Source organism: Anser anser (genome assembly GCF_964211835.1).
Source record: "Anser anser genome assembly, chromosome: 14".
Lineage (NCBI taxonomy): Eukaryota > Metazoa > Chordata > Aves > Anseriformes > Anatidae > Anser > Anser anser.
In genome coordinates, this window is record NC_139735.1 from 12,084,051 (window position 1) to 12,100,385 (window position 16,335).

Here is a 16,335-nt window from a genome sequence, read left to right on the forward strand (position 1 = left end):
AGCTGAATGCTTGTCTGGATGATAAGAGGGAATGTAAAATCCAAAGGATGTGAACTGGGTGTTAGGTGGGGTGCTGGGCTGTCCCCATGCCATATCCCCCATCCAGCTGCCCTCTGCTATGACCCCCCCCCCACCCCAACAGAAGGGTGTCTTTTGGGTCCTTGTCCCTCTGCAGCACCCCCAGTCACCCCCAGCCTGTGCCATTCCCCCCAGGATCCTCAAGACAGCTTATGCCCCCCCCCCCCAGTTGTCCCTTTTGACCTTGGCCCACTGCAGTCCTGGACATGGGGGAGAGGAGGGTCCGGAGGGGCTGAGGCTGGGCATGCAGCAGGAGTTTCGGTGGCTGGTAAAGCATGAACATTGGGGTGTCTCAGTGCAGGGGCTGGGCACGGATGGGGGGGCAGGAAGGGACCCCAAGGTTGGGGGAGGTGAGGAAGAGGAACAGGATGGGGCTGTCCCATTACTTCCATTAGAGGAGGGAATCAATGGGGGAGAGGGACAGATTGCCCCCTCCCCCAAAAGAAGCCGCAATGAGCTGCACGGTGGGGCTTCACCCAGCAGAGCCAGAGAAGCACAGACAGGACTGAGTGGGGGAGACGGCGGGGGGGGGGGGGGGGGAGGGATTGTCAGATCCTGCCGGGAGCAGATTGAACCCTTGGTGGGGAGAATGAATATTTAAATCTGAATTAAACCAAAGGGTGAGAACAGTTCTGAGGATTTCCCGGAACACACTTGGTTGGAGATGGGAGAGGAATGGGAGAACGAAACCCCCGTAAATCCCCCTTCTCCCCAGTCTCCCCAGTACCTCCCTGTCCTGAGCATCCCTCAGAGCGCTCCCGGCGCAGCCCTACCCCGGCACCGGGTGGGCTGGGGGAGACGCAGGTCAGCCATGGAGGGACAGACCGGGGAGGGGGCGGCGGGTCGGAGATTGCGGGGGGTGCAGATCGAGGGTTGTGGGGTCACATCAGGGATGAGAAGGAAACGGATCGAAATGGGGAGGGGGGTGGCAACGGCGACGCCAGGGCTTGGAAGATGGTGCGGGGAACGGGCCGGCAGCGATCGGCGCTTCCAGCACAGCCCGGGCTTCACTTACCGGGAGTCGTCCCGATTCTAGCGCTCCCACTCGCGTCCGAACACACGCGTGACCCGGCGGCGCCTCTTGTCACCCGTCCGTCCCGTGGTGTCACCCCGCGGCCACCCCACCCCTTCCCACGTCTCTCCCTGAGCGGCAGCCCCACGAGCGGCGCGTCCCGCGTGGGTCGCGCTGCGCTCCCAGGGACCAAGCCCCCCCCTCCCCGGCCCCGTAACCCCCCCAGCCCCGCTGCCGCCGGGCTCGCCCCCGCATCCTGCCGCCCACGCCGGGCTCTCGGGGGCCGGCCGGTGCCGGCGGTTCCCTTCCCCGGGAGCCCACTGGGGACCGGGAGGCAGAGACAAAGGCGGTAAAACATCCGTGCGCAGCTCCAGCCGCTCCGAGCCCCGCCGATCCCCTTGACTACATCGTTAGGGGATTATCCAGGACCTCATCGCGGGGGGCCGGGGCGTCCGCCCCGTCCCGGTACCGGGCGCCTGCGGACGGCGCCGGCGGAGCTACCGGAGAGCGGGGGGGGCAGCGAGGATCGTCCAGCGGCGGCACCGGGCCGGTACCGGGGCGGGGCGGGGGTCGCCCTGTGGGGGCCGGACGGGAAGCGGGGCTCGGTCCGCGGCCGGCGGAAAGTTTCTGCCGGTGTCCCCCCGCTGCGGGGGGAGCCCGGAGCCCGGTCCCCGGCGGGATCGCGGCCGGGGGCAGGAGGGGTCGGGGGCGGAGGCAGGCGGGGGCCGGGGGGAGTGGGGGGGTGTCTCTCCGTGCCTCCGCGCTGCTGGGCTCAGCTTTATCCGGGGCTGTAATCCCCCCTGCTCCGGTAATTAAAAACTCCGCATTACAAGGAAAACGGTGTGCGGGGAAATGTAATCAAGTCCGGAGGGGCTTAACCATCTGCTGAAGGTTAGGACCGGCACGGCGGGGGACGCAGCCGGGGGATTTGGCAGCCGCCGCGATCCGGGCTCCTCTTAACATACCGGGGGGACTAGCGCTGCATCCGCGGGGTAACACCGGCTCCAGGGGCGCGGGGGCAGCGCCCGGTCCCGCCGCGGGCTCCCCCCGCCTTTAACGCGGCTCCGGGGCCGCGGCGGGGAAGGGGTTAAGCGGCGGCCGCGGCTCGGGCCGGCACTGCGGTGCCGAAACCCCGGGGGGGCCCCCCCGCCGCCCCCGAAACTCCTTGGAAGTGCAAGGGGCTCGGAAGGACGAGCACGGCGGGTGGGCGCCGAAAGGGGTCTGCGGGGCCATGGGGGCCGGGGCAGGCTGCGGGCGGGGGCAGCTTTTCCTCCCCTCCCTCCTCCTCCTCCTCCTCTTCCTCCTGGCCGCGCCGCGCTCGGCGGGCGGGCAGCTGCGCTACGCCGTGCCCGAGGAGCAGGAGCACGGAGCCTTCGTGGCCAACCTCGGCGAGGACCTGGGGCTGGACGTGGCCACGCTGTCGGCGCGGCGGTTCCGCATCGTGGCCCGGGCCGGGGCCAGGCAGCACCTGGAGGTGAACCTGGAGAACGGGATCCTCTTCGTGAACGAGCGGATCGACCGGGAGGAGGTGTGCGAGGCGGGGGGCGCCTGCCTGCTCCACCTGCAGCTGCTCATCGAGAGCCCGCTGGAGCTGTACCGCGTGGAGGTGGAGGTGCTGGACATCAATGACCACGCGCCCACGTTCCCCTGGCAAGAGTATGTGCTGGAGGTGGCCGAGTCTGCCGTGCTCGGTGCCCGCTTCCCACTTGAGAGCGCCCAGGATCCTGACGTGGGTACCAACTCGGTGCACACCTACCAGCTCAGCCCCAATGGCTTCTTCTCACTTGAGGTGCAGACACGCAGCGACGCCAGCAAGTTTGCAGAGCTGGTGCTGGAGCGCACCCTGGACCGCGAGCAGCAACGCACGCACCGGGTGCTGCTCACTGCTCTCGATGGCGGCATCCCCAGGCGCTCAGGCACAGCCCACATCCTCATCACGGTGCTGGACGCTAATGACAATGTGCCTGCCTTCGATCAGCCCTCATACAGAGTGAGCCTGCCTGAGGATGCCCCTGCCGGCACCCTGGTCATCCAGCTGAATGCCACAGACCTGGATGAGGGTCCCAACGGGGAGATCGAGTACTCCTTCAGTGGGCATGCACCACCGCGCGTCCGGGAGCTCTTCCGTGTGGAGCCCCGCAGTGGGCAGGTGCTGCTGAAGGGCCCCCTGGACTATGAGCGGGCAAGCCTCCATGAGCTCTATGTGCAAGCCAAGGACCGCGGACCCTCAGCTGTGGCTGTGCACTGCCGGGTGCTTGTGCACCTCCTTGATGTGAATGACAACGCGCCAGAGGTGACCCTCACCTCTGTGTCCACGCCTGTGCAGGAGGATGCCCCAACAGGCACTGTCATCGCGGTCATCAGTGTTCTGGACCGGGACTCTGGGGACAATGGGCGCGTGAGCTGCGAGATCAGCCCCAATGTGCCTTTCGAGCTCCGCTCCTCCTTCCGCAACTACTACACTCTGGTGACCACAGAGGCGTTGGACCGGGAGGTAGTGCCCGAGTATAATGTAAGCATCACAGCGCGGGACATGGGCTCCCCTGCCCTGCTGACCCGCAGCACCCTCACCATCCCGGTGTCTGATGTGAATGACAACGCCCCGCGCTTCCTCCAGCCCTCCTACAGTGTGTACGTGATGGAGAACAATGCGCCAGGAGCCTCCATCTGCTCCGTCAGTGCTTTGGACCCCGACTGCCAACAGAATGCCTATCTGTCCTACTCCATCGCTGATGGGCACATCCATGGCATGCCAGTGGGCACCTATGTGTCCATCAACTCGGACAGTGGGCACATGTATGCCCTGCGCTCCCTTGATTATGAGCAAATCCGCAGCTTCCAGATCCAGGTGCAAGCTCAGGACGCAGGCTTCCCCCCGCTCAGTGCCAATGTCACTGTTCACATCTTCGTGCTGGACCAGAACGACAACGCTCCTGTCATTGTGTCCCCCATGCCACGCAATGGCTCTGTGGCTACCGAGCTGGTGCCGCGGTCAGCTGGGCCTGGCTACTTGGTGGGCACGGTGTCAGCAGTGGATGCGGATGCAGGGCTGAACTCCCGCCTCTCCTACCAGCTTCTCCAAGCCACCGACTTCACCCTCTTCAGCCTGGCGCCGGACACGGGCGAGCTGCGCACCCTCCGCTCCTTTCTGGAGCAGGACGCAGCCCGGCAGCGGCTGGTGGTGCAGGTGCGTGACGGGGGGCAGCCAGCACTCTCAGCCACCATGTCCCTCCTGCTTTCTGTGGTGGAGACCATGCCTCAGACTCTCTCTGACTTCAGCAACTTCAGTCTCCCCCCAGAAGACTCCTCCTCCTCCCCACTCACACTCTACCTCCTTGTCTCCCTGGGCTCCATCTCCTTCACCTTCCTCCTGGCCATCCTCATCCTCACAGCCATTCGGTGCCGCGGAGAGCAGCACTCCTGGCAACGTGATGGCTGCCACTGCTGTCCTAGGCCCAGGTCCTCCCCTGAGAGCCTCAAGACATCCAACCTCACGGCACAGCCCACCACGAGCACAGCCGCCCACCTTGATGTCCCTGATGGTGGCCCCCCGGGCTACTGCTACAAGCTCTGCCTTGGTCCCGAGTCTGCCCAGAGCGACTTCATGTTCCTCAAACCCTGCAGCCTGCCCCGCAACAACGAGAAAGGCCCCGGGAACCTGCCGGCTGCTGGGAAGCGATCCCAGCCCAGCCAGCAATTCCATGTCTCCAAGCAGGTAAGGGGGGCATGCTGAGCTCACAGAACTCCTCTGGGATCCTTGGCCCCACCCCTGAGAGGTCTCATCCCTAAACCTATGGGAGAAACCAGGCACTGATTTACCAAGAGAATAACCTTTGATCGGTGCAGGAATTAGGATCAGGCTGTGGGAACCCTCTACTGAGCTTCCCCATGGGTGCAACCACCAGGGGAAGCTGGGCTGGGGTGAAAGGAAATCCCCTCCCCACCACCTTTAGCATGCATGAGAGGCAATGGAGCTGCACTGGTTACTGGGGGTGGCACAGTGGGAGTGGCATCTCCTTTGTGTCAGCAATTTGCCCTGGGACACCTCTCTGTTTCCCCCATGCCAGTGCGGGGGCCACAGTGTCCCAGTGCAGGACCTGGGGCCAGTCCCAGTCCCGCTGGCACTGATCGTGTCCCCATTCTGGCACCCAAGCCCTGGGCTGTGCCACTGGGTAGGGAGTGGGCAGTTCAGGGAGGGATTTTGATGTCAACATTTGTTAGGTACTGAAATGAGGAATGCCTAATTTTCATGATGAAAGGCTCTTCCCAAAACACGATTACAAGGATGGAGAGTGATGAGGCATCTAATCCACTTATATCTGACTTAATAAAACAGCCCTTCCAAGGAGAGCACAGGACTCTGCCAACAGGCTCTCCCTGTGCGTCGCCTTGCACTGCTGGACTCACTTGTCTCATGTGTTAACGGGACTTTCCTCTGGTTGTTTTCAGCCCCCCAGGACACTGGGTATGCAGGTGATTTCTGAACCTCTCATCTTTTGGTGCCTGTGACCCGGGTTAAGCTGTCACCACACCTGCAGGAAGGGCTTTTTAAAATTAACAGAAATAGGAGAAGCCCTTCTCTCTTCCCAGAAGGACAGACCTTGGCAAATGAACTCCCACAGGTGGAGAGCAAGCGTCTCCATCTGTGACAACCCCAGTGTCTCAGGAGGGCGGAGAAGCCCAGGAGCGAGCAGACTGGATCAGCTCTGCCTCAGTTTCCCTGTCTATAAAATGGGAATGTGCTGCTTGCTTCCCCACAAGAAGAGGGCAGAGAAGAGACGAGGTCTTACGTCCCTGCTTACTGAAGGTTAAGAGTTGTTCCCAGTAACACACCTTCCCCCTCTGTGTTTTGCAGATCAAGCAGCCCAACACGGACTGGCTGCCCCCCAGCACGCAGCGACCTGCCCTGAAGAGGTACCAAACCCAGCGGGCGTGGGTGGAAGGGGATGTGGGGACTGGGAGGTTCTCACTGATGCAGCATTGAATTGGTCTCTTCCCTTTAGCTCCCAGAGCCTGGAGGACATGGGGGAAATCCGCAGAGCCCTGCAGAAGGAGCACGAGAGGCTGTGCACGTTGGTGACCCCTGTCTCTGGTTAGTGGTGGGGGTCTGGGGTGGGGAAGGGCAGACCCACTTGGTGCCCCTGGGCAGAGATGCAGTGGCCCACACACATCCCTTTTCCTAGCAGTGTGCCCAGGGATAGCCTGGCCCCCGGAAAGGAGGGAGGGTGGTGACACATGGCTGTAGGCTTGCACCCTGGGACAGATGTGACGGTCCCACTGAGCAGTGGCTGTGCCCTCCCCCAAGCCAGTCTCACCCACTCCTTTCTTCCAGAGTTTCAGAAGGCCTCGGCAGGTGCCAACAGCATCTGGGCACCCCAGCACAGCCCCTTGTACCCGGGGCACATCCCGGCCCTGGATTATCAGCACAACGTCTACATCCCTGGCACCCCCACTCTGCTTTCCAGCAAAGACGGGCCCCTTTTCCCAGGCCGGGAGAACAGAAACAGCTTCTCCACCTTTGGCAAGAGGAAGAAGATGACAACTTACTGCGACATGCCTGACAGCGTGGTCATCAACAACGACCTGAAGTAGTGACCAGTGCTGGGTCTGGATCACCTGCATTGTTTCAGCTGCTGGGTCCATCTGCAGCACACAGCTCCACCCGTGAACCACCTAGGAGTTTGCAGGGCTGCTGAGATGGTGGCTCACCAGGGTGTGGAGAAAGGAGCAAGAGACTGGGACAAGATAGGGCAGGGGCAGTGGGTGTGTTTCTCCCATCTCCTTCTGCAGAGCTGTCGGCAGCAGTTGCTGCTGGGGGTCTGGACGACCAGACTTCAGCAAATCTGCCTTGAGTTTTCCCATTCCTATCCATCTCTGTAAATGTTGTCACTTTGTGTTGTCTGGCTGTGTGGATGTATTGAGCTGCATGCCTGTATTTCTGCCCCAGGAGGCACGGACAATTTGCACAGACCAAGCCTGGCCCAGGCAAGCCTGGTGCTACGAACGAGGGCAGCAACCGCTGCTCTGCCCTGAGACCCAGAGGGATGCATTGCATGTCCAGAGCACAAGTTGGTGTCTGGCTTTTCCAGAAAGTGAGTGCAAGACCCAGCCATTACAGGGGCTTCCCTTCAAACCATGACCTGACACCTGACACAGCAGGGCTGGAGACCAGAAGTCCAGGACACAGCCAGGCCTTGCTCTGAGAACAGCACGGGACGGCCAGAAGAGCTGTTAGCATAAGCAGCTGAGAGATGCACAAGGTGAGGCTCTGCTGGGTAACTCTCCAGCCCAAGGCAACGCCATGTGAAAGGCAGAGTTTCCAGCCATTGGAGGGGCCCAGCACAGCAGTGGGTCCTCTCGCCTCCTCCTGCCTTCACCTGCATCTCATTTTTCTGAGCACCTCAGACAACTGCCTTGGGGCCCCACCTGCACAGGACACACGCCTCCCACTGTTCCCTGCTCCTCTTCAAGGTCTTCTAGCAGGCTGCCAGGTGCCCTCAGGGGCCGGACTCCAGCCCCAGAACTGTCTCTCTCCCACCCTGCTCACCCCCCACCTGTCCACCCAGTCTGTCTGCCAGCGTTGCCAACCGCTCACCTGTCACCAATCCATCTGTGCAAAACATGACAGCTCTTTCTAGACCAAGTTTGTTTCACGGTGTCTGATTTGTACCAATAAATTGTATTTTAATAGCTCACCCTGGCTCCTGGCTGTCCCTGAGCCCCAGCTGCACCCCATGCAGGGGTCATGGCCGAGCTGTCAGAGCAGGGCTCTCAGCTCCAGCACACGTGTATGTCCCTCGGGCCTCCTTCACTGCTGGAGTGGCCCACGAGAGCTCATTTCATTCACTTCACCCAGAGGCTGGGGGCTTGAGATCTCCTCCCTGTATTCAGGAACACTCTGGGGTCACGGCCAGGCATGGGTAGAGTTGTATTAAAGGCAATGGAGATGCCCTGAACTGCTGGGGAGACGGGCTGGATCTGGTAATGGCTTATTGTTATTATTGTGCATTGCTTTCTATGGCTCATTTGAGCTTTCCCTAGATGCTTGCCACCCACCAGCTTGCCACAAGAGCAGCGGGAATGCAGGAAGAGATGTGTGTCTGGGGTAGGCACCGACTGGGAACAGGCAAGCCTGTATCTGCTGGGGGGCTCCTGGCTGGGTGTGGGAAGGAGCTCACCTTTGGATGAGGTCCTGAGAAGGTCACGCTGTGGCTGTCCTCCTACCGCCTGCTTGCTCAGTGTTGGGCTTGGGGAGGCTGCAGTGTGGCTTTTGGGATTAACACAGAAAAGTCCTTGTCTGCAAGCAGGTAATGTGCTCTCTGGTGGTGGCGGGGGCGGGCAAGAACATGTAAAGGAGCCCTTGGGAGTCAGAGCTGCAGGAGGACTGGGCTTTGGACATGAAAGAGACATGGCTGCTGCTGGTGGCTTCAGTCCCAGCTCACATCTGCCTGTCTGTGAGCAGACTGAAGATTCCCTGTCCCAGTTAGAAGGTAGGGTGAAGGATTTGATGCTGCCAAGTGGATTCTGCAATGGCCTCTGCAGTTTGTTAAGGATAAAAAAAGAACACAAAACAGCAACTGCCTGAGACCCTGTACTGCATTAGCCTGTTTCACTGCTTCAAAAGACAAGAGAATTATGCAAAGTGATACAATAAAATTAATAACAGCCTCAAGAAGTAATAAAAACATCAAATGGACTTGACTCCTTGCGGGAGCAGCAAGCATCTCCCTCTCCCAGATTAGCTCTGCTAATAACTTCTCTGCCATTTTCAGGTGGTGCTGGCTGGGTGTTAGGAGAGTACCGCAGCCCCTCTGCAGTTCATGCAACCAATTTACTTGGTGTGTGAGCCCCACAGCACCCAGGATATAAAAGAATGCATGGAGCCATTGCTTTGAATGGGAGTCACAGGTGTTGCTCCCCAAAGAGAGGTCTCAAAAGTTAGCACCTAAGCCGTAGGCATTGGAAATGAACAGTTAGCACACCTGTCCTTGGGAATTCATAGCCTTTGCCACCTGCCCAGGACTGTGTCACTCTCTAGAGCATTTCATTGGCATCTCTTTTACCCCAAACAAAGTTCATTTGACCATCAGGAAGTTGCCTCCCTCTCCTCTCCATTTCTCTGGGACATCCTCACCCAGGAGATGCCACAGGTACACACATGCACACATACCTGCACCTCTTGCTGATCCCTGGGTGGCACCACAGCTCGGGGCAGGTCTCCTCCAAACAGTGTTTGGGGGTTAGCATACCCCCAGCCCAGGCCCCAGCACCCCTCTTCCCTGAGCATCTCTTGCTGCTTTGTTGGAGGAAATCCTGCACTAACATACTTCAAATTCAATCTCTCTCCTGGATCAACATATCAATAAAAAGGACAATAAAAAGGGATTTGCTTTAGTGGAGGTAGCACTTAAACCTAACTACAACTGCACTGCTATGCCTTCCTCAGAGGGCGTGCTTGGTCAGAATGGTCGGTTTAATACATCTTCCTCTGATGATCTTCCATAGGGACAGGTCGTCATTAAAAATGCAAGGTCTTTGCCCTGCAACCAGTTATTTTTACAACTTTTCCTGTGCTTACACTCCTGCACAGTTCATGAGCATTAGCTGATTCCTGCAGCCTGGTAATGCACTGGGCACAAGAGCTGCTTCGGAGACGTGCTCAACGCTCTCTATACGCTCTACTCATACTTCCCAGCTCTCTCAGAGATCCAGAGGCAAATCCTGCTTTCAGGGGCCTGCCAGCCAGCTTGAGCTTTGCTTCTACAGCAGTGGGAAAGCTGCCATGTGGTGCAGTTGGCTGCAAAATGCTGCAGGCCATGTTAAGCAGGCACATCGTGCTTCTGGGCAACAGCACAAACAGGACTTTTTTGTGCTCTTGCTATTGCTGAGTAGACTCTTCGAGGGAAACATTACTTATATCTCTATAATGACTTAAAAGTGTATAGCAGAGAGATGAATCTAGAGGCAGAGAGAAAAGTGGTCAGAAAAGATGTGGAGGGGCTGGTGCTCAGCTCTGCCCAGATCTGCAGTGCACGGAGCCAAGCCACAAACAGTAAAGCCCCAGGAAGTCTTCATGGAGACCCAGCACTCGGCTGGGTCTGGTGGGGTAGAGCTAGGAGCGTGTGTGATCTCAGCTACCAAGAGGGATCCGTGTCAGCAGGACAGACCTACAGTCCCCGAGGACCAGGGGGTGCATTGACCTTGGAGGGGTCTGGATCCAGAAAAAGTCAGTGGCACTCAGTGGTTAATTCCAGACTCTGGTGATGCTACGCCTTCATTTTCTTTTCTTCTGTTCTGATCTGTAGAAGATGCAGAAGGATCATTCTTTAATTTAGTCAAGAATGGGTCCAGGCCCTTCCTGATTTCTTTTCAAATTGCCTCAGTGTCTTAAATATCTCCCTGGACTCATCCTACAGAACAGCCCGCTGCTCTTGGCTGCACACACACAAACACACACACACACATGCCTGCCTCTTTTTGTTTGTAGAAATAAACATCCTCTAGCTTTTGTCATAATAATATAGCCTCTGCCACACTGGAAAATCATCTGTGTGATTGTCATGTGTTGATTTTCCCTGCTCCTTTGCACCTTTTCTTTTTTTTTTCTTTCCTTTTTTTTTTCCTTCTTTTTTTTACTGCTCTGAAAACATCAATTCCTGCCTCCTCCGCAGAGATCAGATGGAGAAACCGGCCTGGGCTAAGTGAGGCTTTTGCCTCCCCAGTTTCTGTATAATGTGTTTTCAATCTAAGTGGTGGAAATGTCACTGACTCTGTTTGCAGCGTTCACTCAAGTGGAATTAATGTTTCTTGTTAGTGATAATATGACTTAATCATCTTAATTATTGTGAGACAGAAGCAAACACCTTTGTGTATTGAATAACTTATGACATACCGGACCAAAAAGCACAAAAGAAGGCTTTGAAAATAAATTAAATATGACCTCTAGTACAGTCTGCACTTCGACTAATGATTCATCTCCCATGCAATTCAATGATTTACAAATCTTACATTTGAATAAATGATACATTTTTGCATGTTTTAAACAATAGCAGCAATTTTTATTTCAGCATTTGGAATTCAAAGTGTTTCTCCAGTGCCAGGAAGCAGGGTAAACATGTTCATGTTAAACGGATTGAAAAATAAAACATTTGTGCAGTCAACCATCAGAAATACATCAAGAGGATCTGGAGGCAATTGTGATGAGATATTTATTTTAATTCATTGCTAGGAATACCTACAACAACTGGTGAAAAAAAATGCATTGGAAGAAATGAAGTGAGAGCAAAGATTCTCAGAAGGGTCTCTAAGGTCTTCACATCAAATCTGTTCATTCCAGTAATGTCTACAACAGAAATGTCATCAAATAGCTCCAGAAATGTCTTATCATACATTTTGCCTGCACAGAAAATAAATCCTGTTTATACAAAGGAAAGAGAAGAAGAAAAAGCAACCGTCAATCAAGAAAAACGTAATGAGTATTAGCAGGATTTCAGATAGGCCAAGATGTAGAGAGTCTGTAACTGAAGGCTGCATGTGAAATAGGAGAGTGGGGTTTAAATAGCTATGTGAACCCAGAGAAAAGATGAGCTGTCTAAATTGGTTCTGTTCTGCTGCAATGAATCATTGGATGTCTGTATCCAAATTTTCCCCTAAAAAGCACTGGAGTTCACTTTGGTGCAAACAGTAAAGCGGATATCTCTAGGGGGATTTGTTTCAGCCCAAGTTTATCTGCAATTCAGAGGTTAGTTTAGACTCTAGCATCACAGAGACATTTAAATTTCTTTCTGCAGGTTTCGGGGGGGTTGCCCTAACTGCTAATTGGGTTGAGTTAATGGTGTTAACAAAGCAAACTTTGCCATGAAGTGGCCCCCTCTTGCTCCTGCGGTGCTCAGTGCTGTAGTGCCCCAGCAGGTTCAGGAGTGTCCCAGTTTGCAGCCTTCCTTCACCACAAGGATGAAGGCTCTGCTCCCTCCTGTTACTGAGGTATTTCCAGACAGGTCACTTGATGCAGTCGGGGCTGCACCATCGCCAGCATGTCCCAGGTCACTGCTTTTGTTCTGTGCTCCCTGCACACCATTTCCACATCTTCTGCAGTTCCCTAGAAGCCTGTGACTTATCCTTGGGACTATCCCACCTTTTTCTGAGCCCACATCAATTTATAATTTCATGAGTCTCCTTTTAATTCTCATGCCCATTATTTCTTGGTATTTTAGCTAAAAGAAAAGTTTTGGTTTGGTTTGGTTTCCAAAATTTCAAGGACCCTAGGATTTATTTCTTTTGTCAAGAGACGTTCTTCTTTTTCATCCAGTTTATTGCAGCTCTTGCTCTTCAGTTGTTCAGTCTGTATTGACTAAATCTCCAAATTTCCCCTGTGCAGATGGAACACCTCTACCCAGCTCACTTGAATACACATACTTTCAGTCATCCAAACATGCAGAGTTTGATCTGGGGCTGAATCTCATCCCTAGGAGCCCACTTGTCCCCAGTCTCTTCCTTCCTCTTCCTTTACCATCATTTCTCAGAAGTGGAGATAAAGCCCTGCGTGTGCAGCACCTGTCTGTCACCAACATTTTAGCAGAGACCAGAGGAACAGATCTGCTATTTGCTTTGAGTCTCCCCTAGAAAACCAAACTTCAGGAATGCAATCCTGGAATCAGTTGCTAAAGATAAAGCTTAGTTTTTCTGGTGCCAGGAGATGCAATGTTATACTCAGTTTGCTTTCCTAAACCTCCTTTCTTCTCTTTAATTTCCCTCTGCAAAACACTCTGAGAGTTGCCCCAGTATCTAGAGCTCTTCAGCCAGCCCTGAATCCTTTTTCCACGTTCCCCAGGAGCTCTCTTGGCTGGTTATGCCACATGGAATGAGCCATTTGATGCCATCAGTGCCTGTCAGATGACATTCACCGTGACTGTCATGTTCCTTTGATGTCTGGACAGCCTTCAGCTTCATCCTCCTTTCACTGCTGGGTCCACACTCATCCCCACTTTCCTGCCTCTCCTTTCTTTTGGCTCAAGTTTTATAGCTGCTGTTGTTTCCTAGTGAGGCTGGATCAAACCTGACTCTGCTTTGAGCAGGAGGCTGACTTAAAGGCTGCCAGACATCCCTTTCAGCTTCAGTAATCGTGTGAATCCATGAAGACTCCTGCAACCTGCTAAATCCCTGGTGAAACTGTGCCACTCACATGTCACTCCCCCACTGCACCCCACCACCAGCACCCAGTCAGGACAGACCCATCCTACCTGCTGTGCTTGAGTCTGCTGACCATCTCCTGAGCAGCACGGTGCTGTCTGAACATCTCCCTGAGGTGGGGTTCAGCTCCTTGTGTGTATTCTGTGGTTTCACAACTTTCCTTCACCAGTTCAGTGACTTACAGCCCAGGAGTGTCACCACTCGTGATACTTGCTGGTGACCAGAACGGAGGCCTGGGGAGGGAGGCTTTGCCTCGGCACGGTCTGATGACCCTCACCCTGAGCCACGCCACAGGGAGCTCTGTGCTGGGCATCACTGCTGACCAGCAAGATGCTTCCAATCTTGCAAGGGAGGAGCCAGAAATTCACTTTTGCTCCTCCTACCTTGGAAACAAGCAGGGGCAAGTTACAGGCTTTGTGTTAGCTATGCATTCTTTACAAAGATTAAAAATAAATTAAAATCTGGGATCAGAATTGTGGGGTGGGACAGTCTGGGAACATGATGGAGACCTTCATGTCTTCCCTCTAGGAAGGGGAAGCAGTGTCTGCTGCAGGAATGAGGAGGGAAGACCACTCTGAGAGCCACTTGTGAAAGGGTCGATTCTGCTGGCATGGAGAAGTTTCTTTGCAAAAAGACCTCCCTGCGCAGATAGTAAATGGAAATGGAGTGAGAAATGAGCACAGCAAAGCATCACTAAAGTTTGCTGCTGCCTGCAGGTGGAATTCAAGTTAAAAAGATTAAAGCAAACAAACAACAAACAAACAGACAACCTCCTTTCCACATAGATTACATTGCTGGAGAAGCTCTGAGCCTTGCAAGGCATAAGAGTTGCCTGCTCTGAGGTTCCTTCCCTGGGGACTCTGCCTGGGATAGCTCCATCCATTTATCCCTGACTCCTGACATCTACATAACACACTCACAGAGAGAGTTATTAGTTTAATTTTCTTGTGAATTACAACAGGGGCACAGAGAATTAGAAAGGGCTTTTTTTTTTTTTATCATTACTTTTTGTTTTCCAGTTGAGAGATTGTAAATGAGGCTATTCATCCTGCTAGCATCAGTGGGGACCCAAACCCAAGCCTTTCTGGAGTAATTGGTTTCTGATGAGCAATCGCTTGTAAAACCAATAGCAAATGCAGGAAGTAAAATATAAATTCTCCCTTTACATGCCGAGCTTTTCATTAGGATTGTGTGTCTGGCCTCTTTCTGGGATTCAGTGGAAAAGCCAAGAAGTGGTAAACAAGGCAGCAGCCTAAGCCTGAGAAGGATCTTGTATTAGCAAAAAACTGGGAGAACAGCATTGTCCAGTGCCCCTGGGGACAGATAAAGCAGTCACAGAAACCCTCAAGCTACATCTTTCCAAGCCAGAGAGAGCAGATCTCAGAAGTGTGTTTGCATGTGGGGCAGGCCTGGATGCAGTGCTGCCCAACAGAAAACAAAAGATTGAGGAAGGCAAAGAAAAATTAGAGACCAGGGACAGGTGTCTGAGCTGCACATGGAACCGAGGAGGGCTGGCTGGTGGAAATTCGCAGCCTCTGGTATCCTGCATATGCAAAATATAATGGACCTTGCTGTTTGGATTTGTTACAAGGGTTGAGACTGTGAACCTGGCTTCAGTTACCTATTTTTTTTCCTAGTTCCAACTGAGGAGGCTGCTAATCTGCCCTGGCTTTTGTTTCCCTGATGAATGCTATGGTGCTTAAAGCTTGATTTGTTTATTTATTTTGGTGGCAAATTACATATCAATCCAGAAGCAGCTTTCAGTGTTTTCTAGGTTGGGATTACGAGACTCTCGTTCATTGGCTTAACTGGATTGCTTGCTGCTTTATTATTCAGTAAAATCTGTTGGCACACATACAGCTGGTTGTTGCCTTAAAGATGAGTGGAGAATAGCAGGGCTGACAAAGACAGAACATTTTTAAACTCATGTACACAAAAAAATATTTCACGTACACGAAAAGAATGATGTAGGCATATCTTTAAAAAAGCAAACAAACAAAGGAAAACCCTCCAAACAAACACCTTTTTTCATGTTTCTGATGCTGAAAGCTGATCCCGAGGAAACCAACAACCAACAAGTAGAGTCAGATCACTGATTAGACCCAGACCTGGGCAGCCAGCTTGAAGCAGAGGGGATTGGAGCAGGTGATGCCCAGCCATCACTTCCCAACTCCATTCTGTGATTCTGTGATCACAAATGGTCAGCTTTTCACTTTTCTTCACCCTATAGTGATGGAGGTGTCATTGTGGCTGCAGCAAAAACTCAGACAATACAGAGATTTCCATATTTGCATGTGATTTGCTTGCAACATATATCCCAGTGCAACGCTGTGGAGCAGTCAGATAAACCAGTCTCTGCTTTTCCCATTTGCAGCCAAGCTCTCCAGGAGCCCTGGATGTACCCTGTCCTAACCATGCCTTGCTACTTGTCTCACGCCAGCTGGGCTGTGATGACCGCCCTGGTTTTTGGGCCTCTTCCCTCAAATATCAGGCAACATTGTAATCTTGGTACTGTTTGATCAAATGTTGTTCTGTGACAATACACAGCATCAGTTACTTAAGCTTAAGCACTGGGAGTTTGGGAATTATAACACACAGAGAAGAGCAGAACATAGCTCGGAGTGTAGTGTGACCCAGGAGAGGTGGAAGAGGACAAGCCATTCCCGGCAGCTTTTCGAATGGCACAAGTCCCTGGAATTGCTGATCATCCAAGCCTTTCTGCCTGCCACGCGGGCAGGGGCTAAGGTACCATATTTGTACCTTAGAGACCAAAGCGTGCGATGGGAGGCTTGTGCCTTCCTGCCAAACTGCACAAGGGCAACACCAGGGCGTGACCCTGCACTGCTGGTACCTGTGTAGAAGTCTGCATGAACAGGAGAGTCTGCAGGCAAGGAAGCTTTTTCCCTACTCCAAACAGCTGGCCCATGAACCCTGCTTCCCCTTCGCTTTCTCTTTTTCCCAAACACTTCCACGTGCCCTTACTCCTGTCAGAGCTGAAGTTCCCAAATGACTCTTTTGCATGTACAAGCAGGCTGAGCTTCTGAGCACACTTCCAT

At 53.9% G+C, this 16,335-nt stretch overlaps 1 protein-coding gene across 1 annotated transcript; it reads left to right on the top strand.

Moving 5' to 3' along the window:
* The first annotated feature begins 1,856 nt into the window (after positions 1-1,856).
* LOC310881522 (protocadherin-10-like) lies at positions 1,857-7,851 on the top strand. The gene is made up of 4 exons (XM_083798962.1): positions 1,857-4,805; positions 5,946-6,004; positions 6,094-6,182; positions 6,423-7,851. Exons 1-4 carry the CDS (start codon positions 2,322-2,324, stop codon positions 6,680-6,682), a joined length of 2,892 nt encoding a protein of 963 aa, XP_083655088.1. The 5' UTR covers positions 1,857-2,321; the 3' UTR covers positions 6,683-7,851.
* Positions 7,852-16,335: the final 8,484 nt, after the last annotated feature.

What these genes read in the sequence shown, in the direction of transcription:
- LOC310881522 (XM_083798962.1), top strand. Translation starts at nt 2,322, where the DNA reads ATGGGGGCCGGGGCAGGCTGCGGGCGGGGGCAGCTTTTCCTCCCCTCC. An exon ending in AATTCCATGTCTCCAAGCAG is followed by an intron (nt 4,806 to 5,945) that starts GTAAGGGGGGCA and finishes TGTGTTTTGCAG; the next exon opens with ATCAAGCAGCCCAACACGGA. An exon ending in GTTGGTGACCCCTGTCTCTG is followed by an intron (nt 6,183 to 6,422) that starts GTTAGTGGTGGG and finishes CCTTTCTTCCAG; the next exon opens with AGTTTCAGAAGGCCTCGGCA.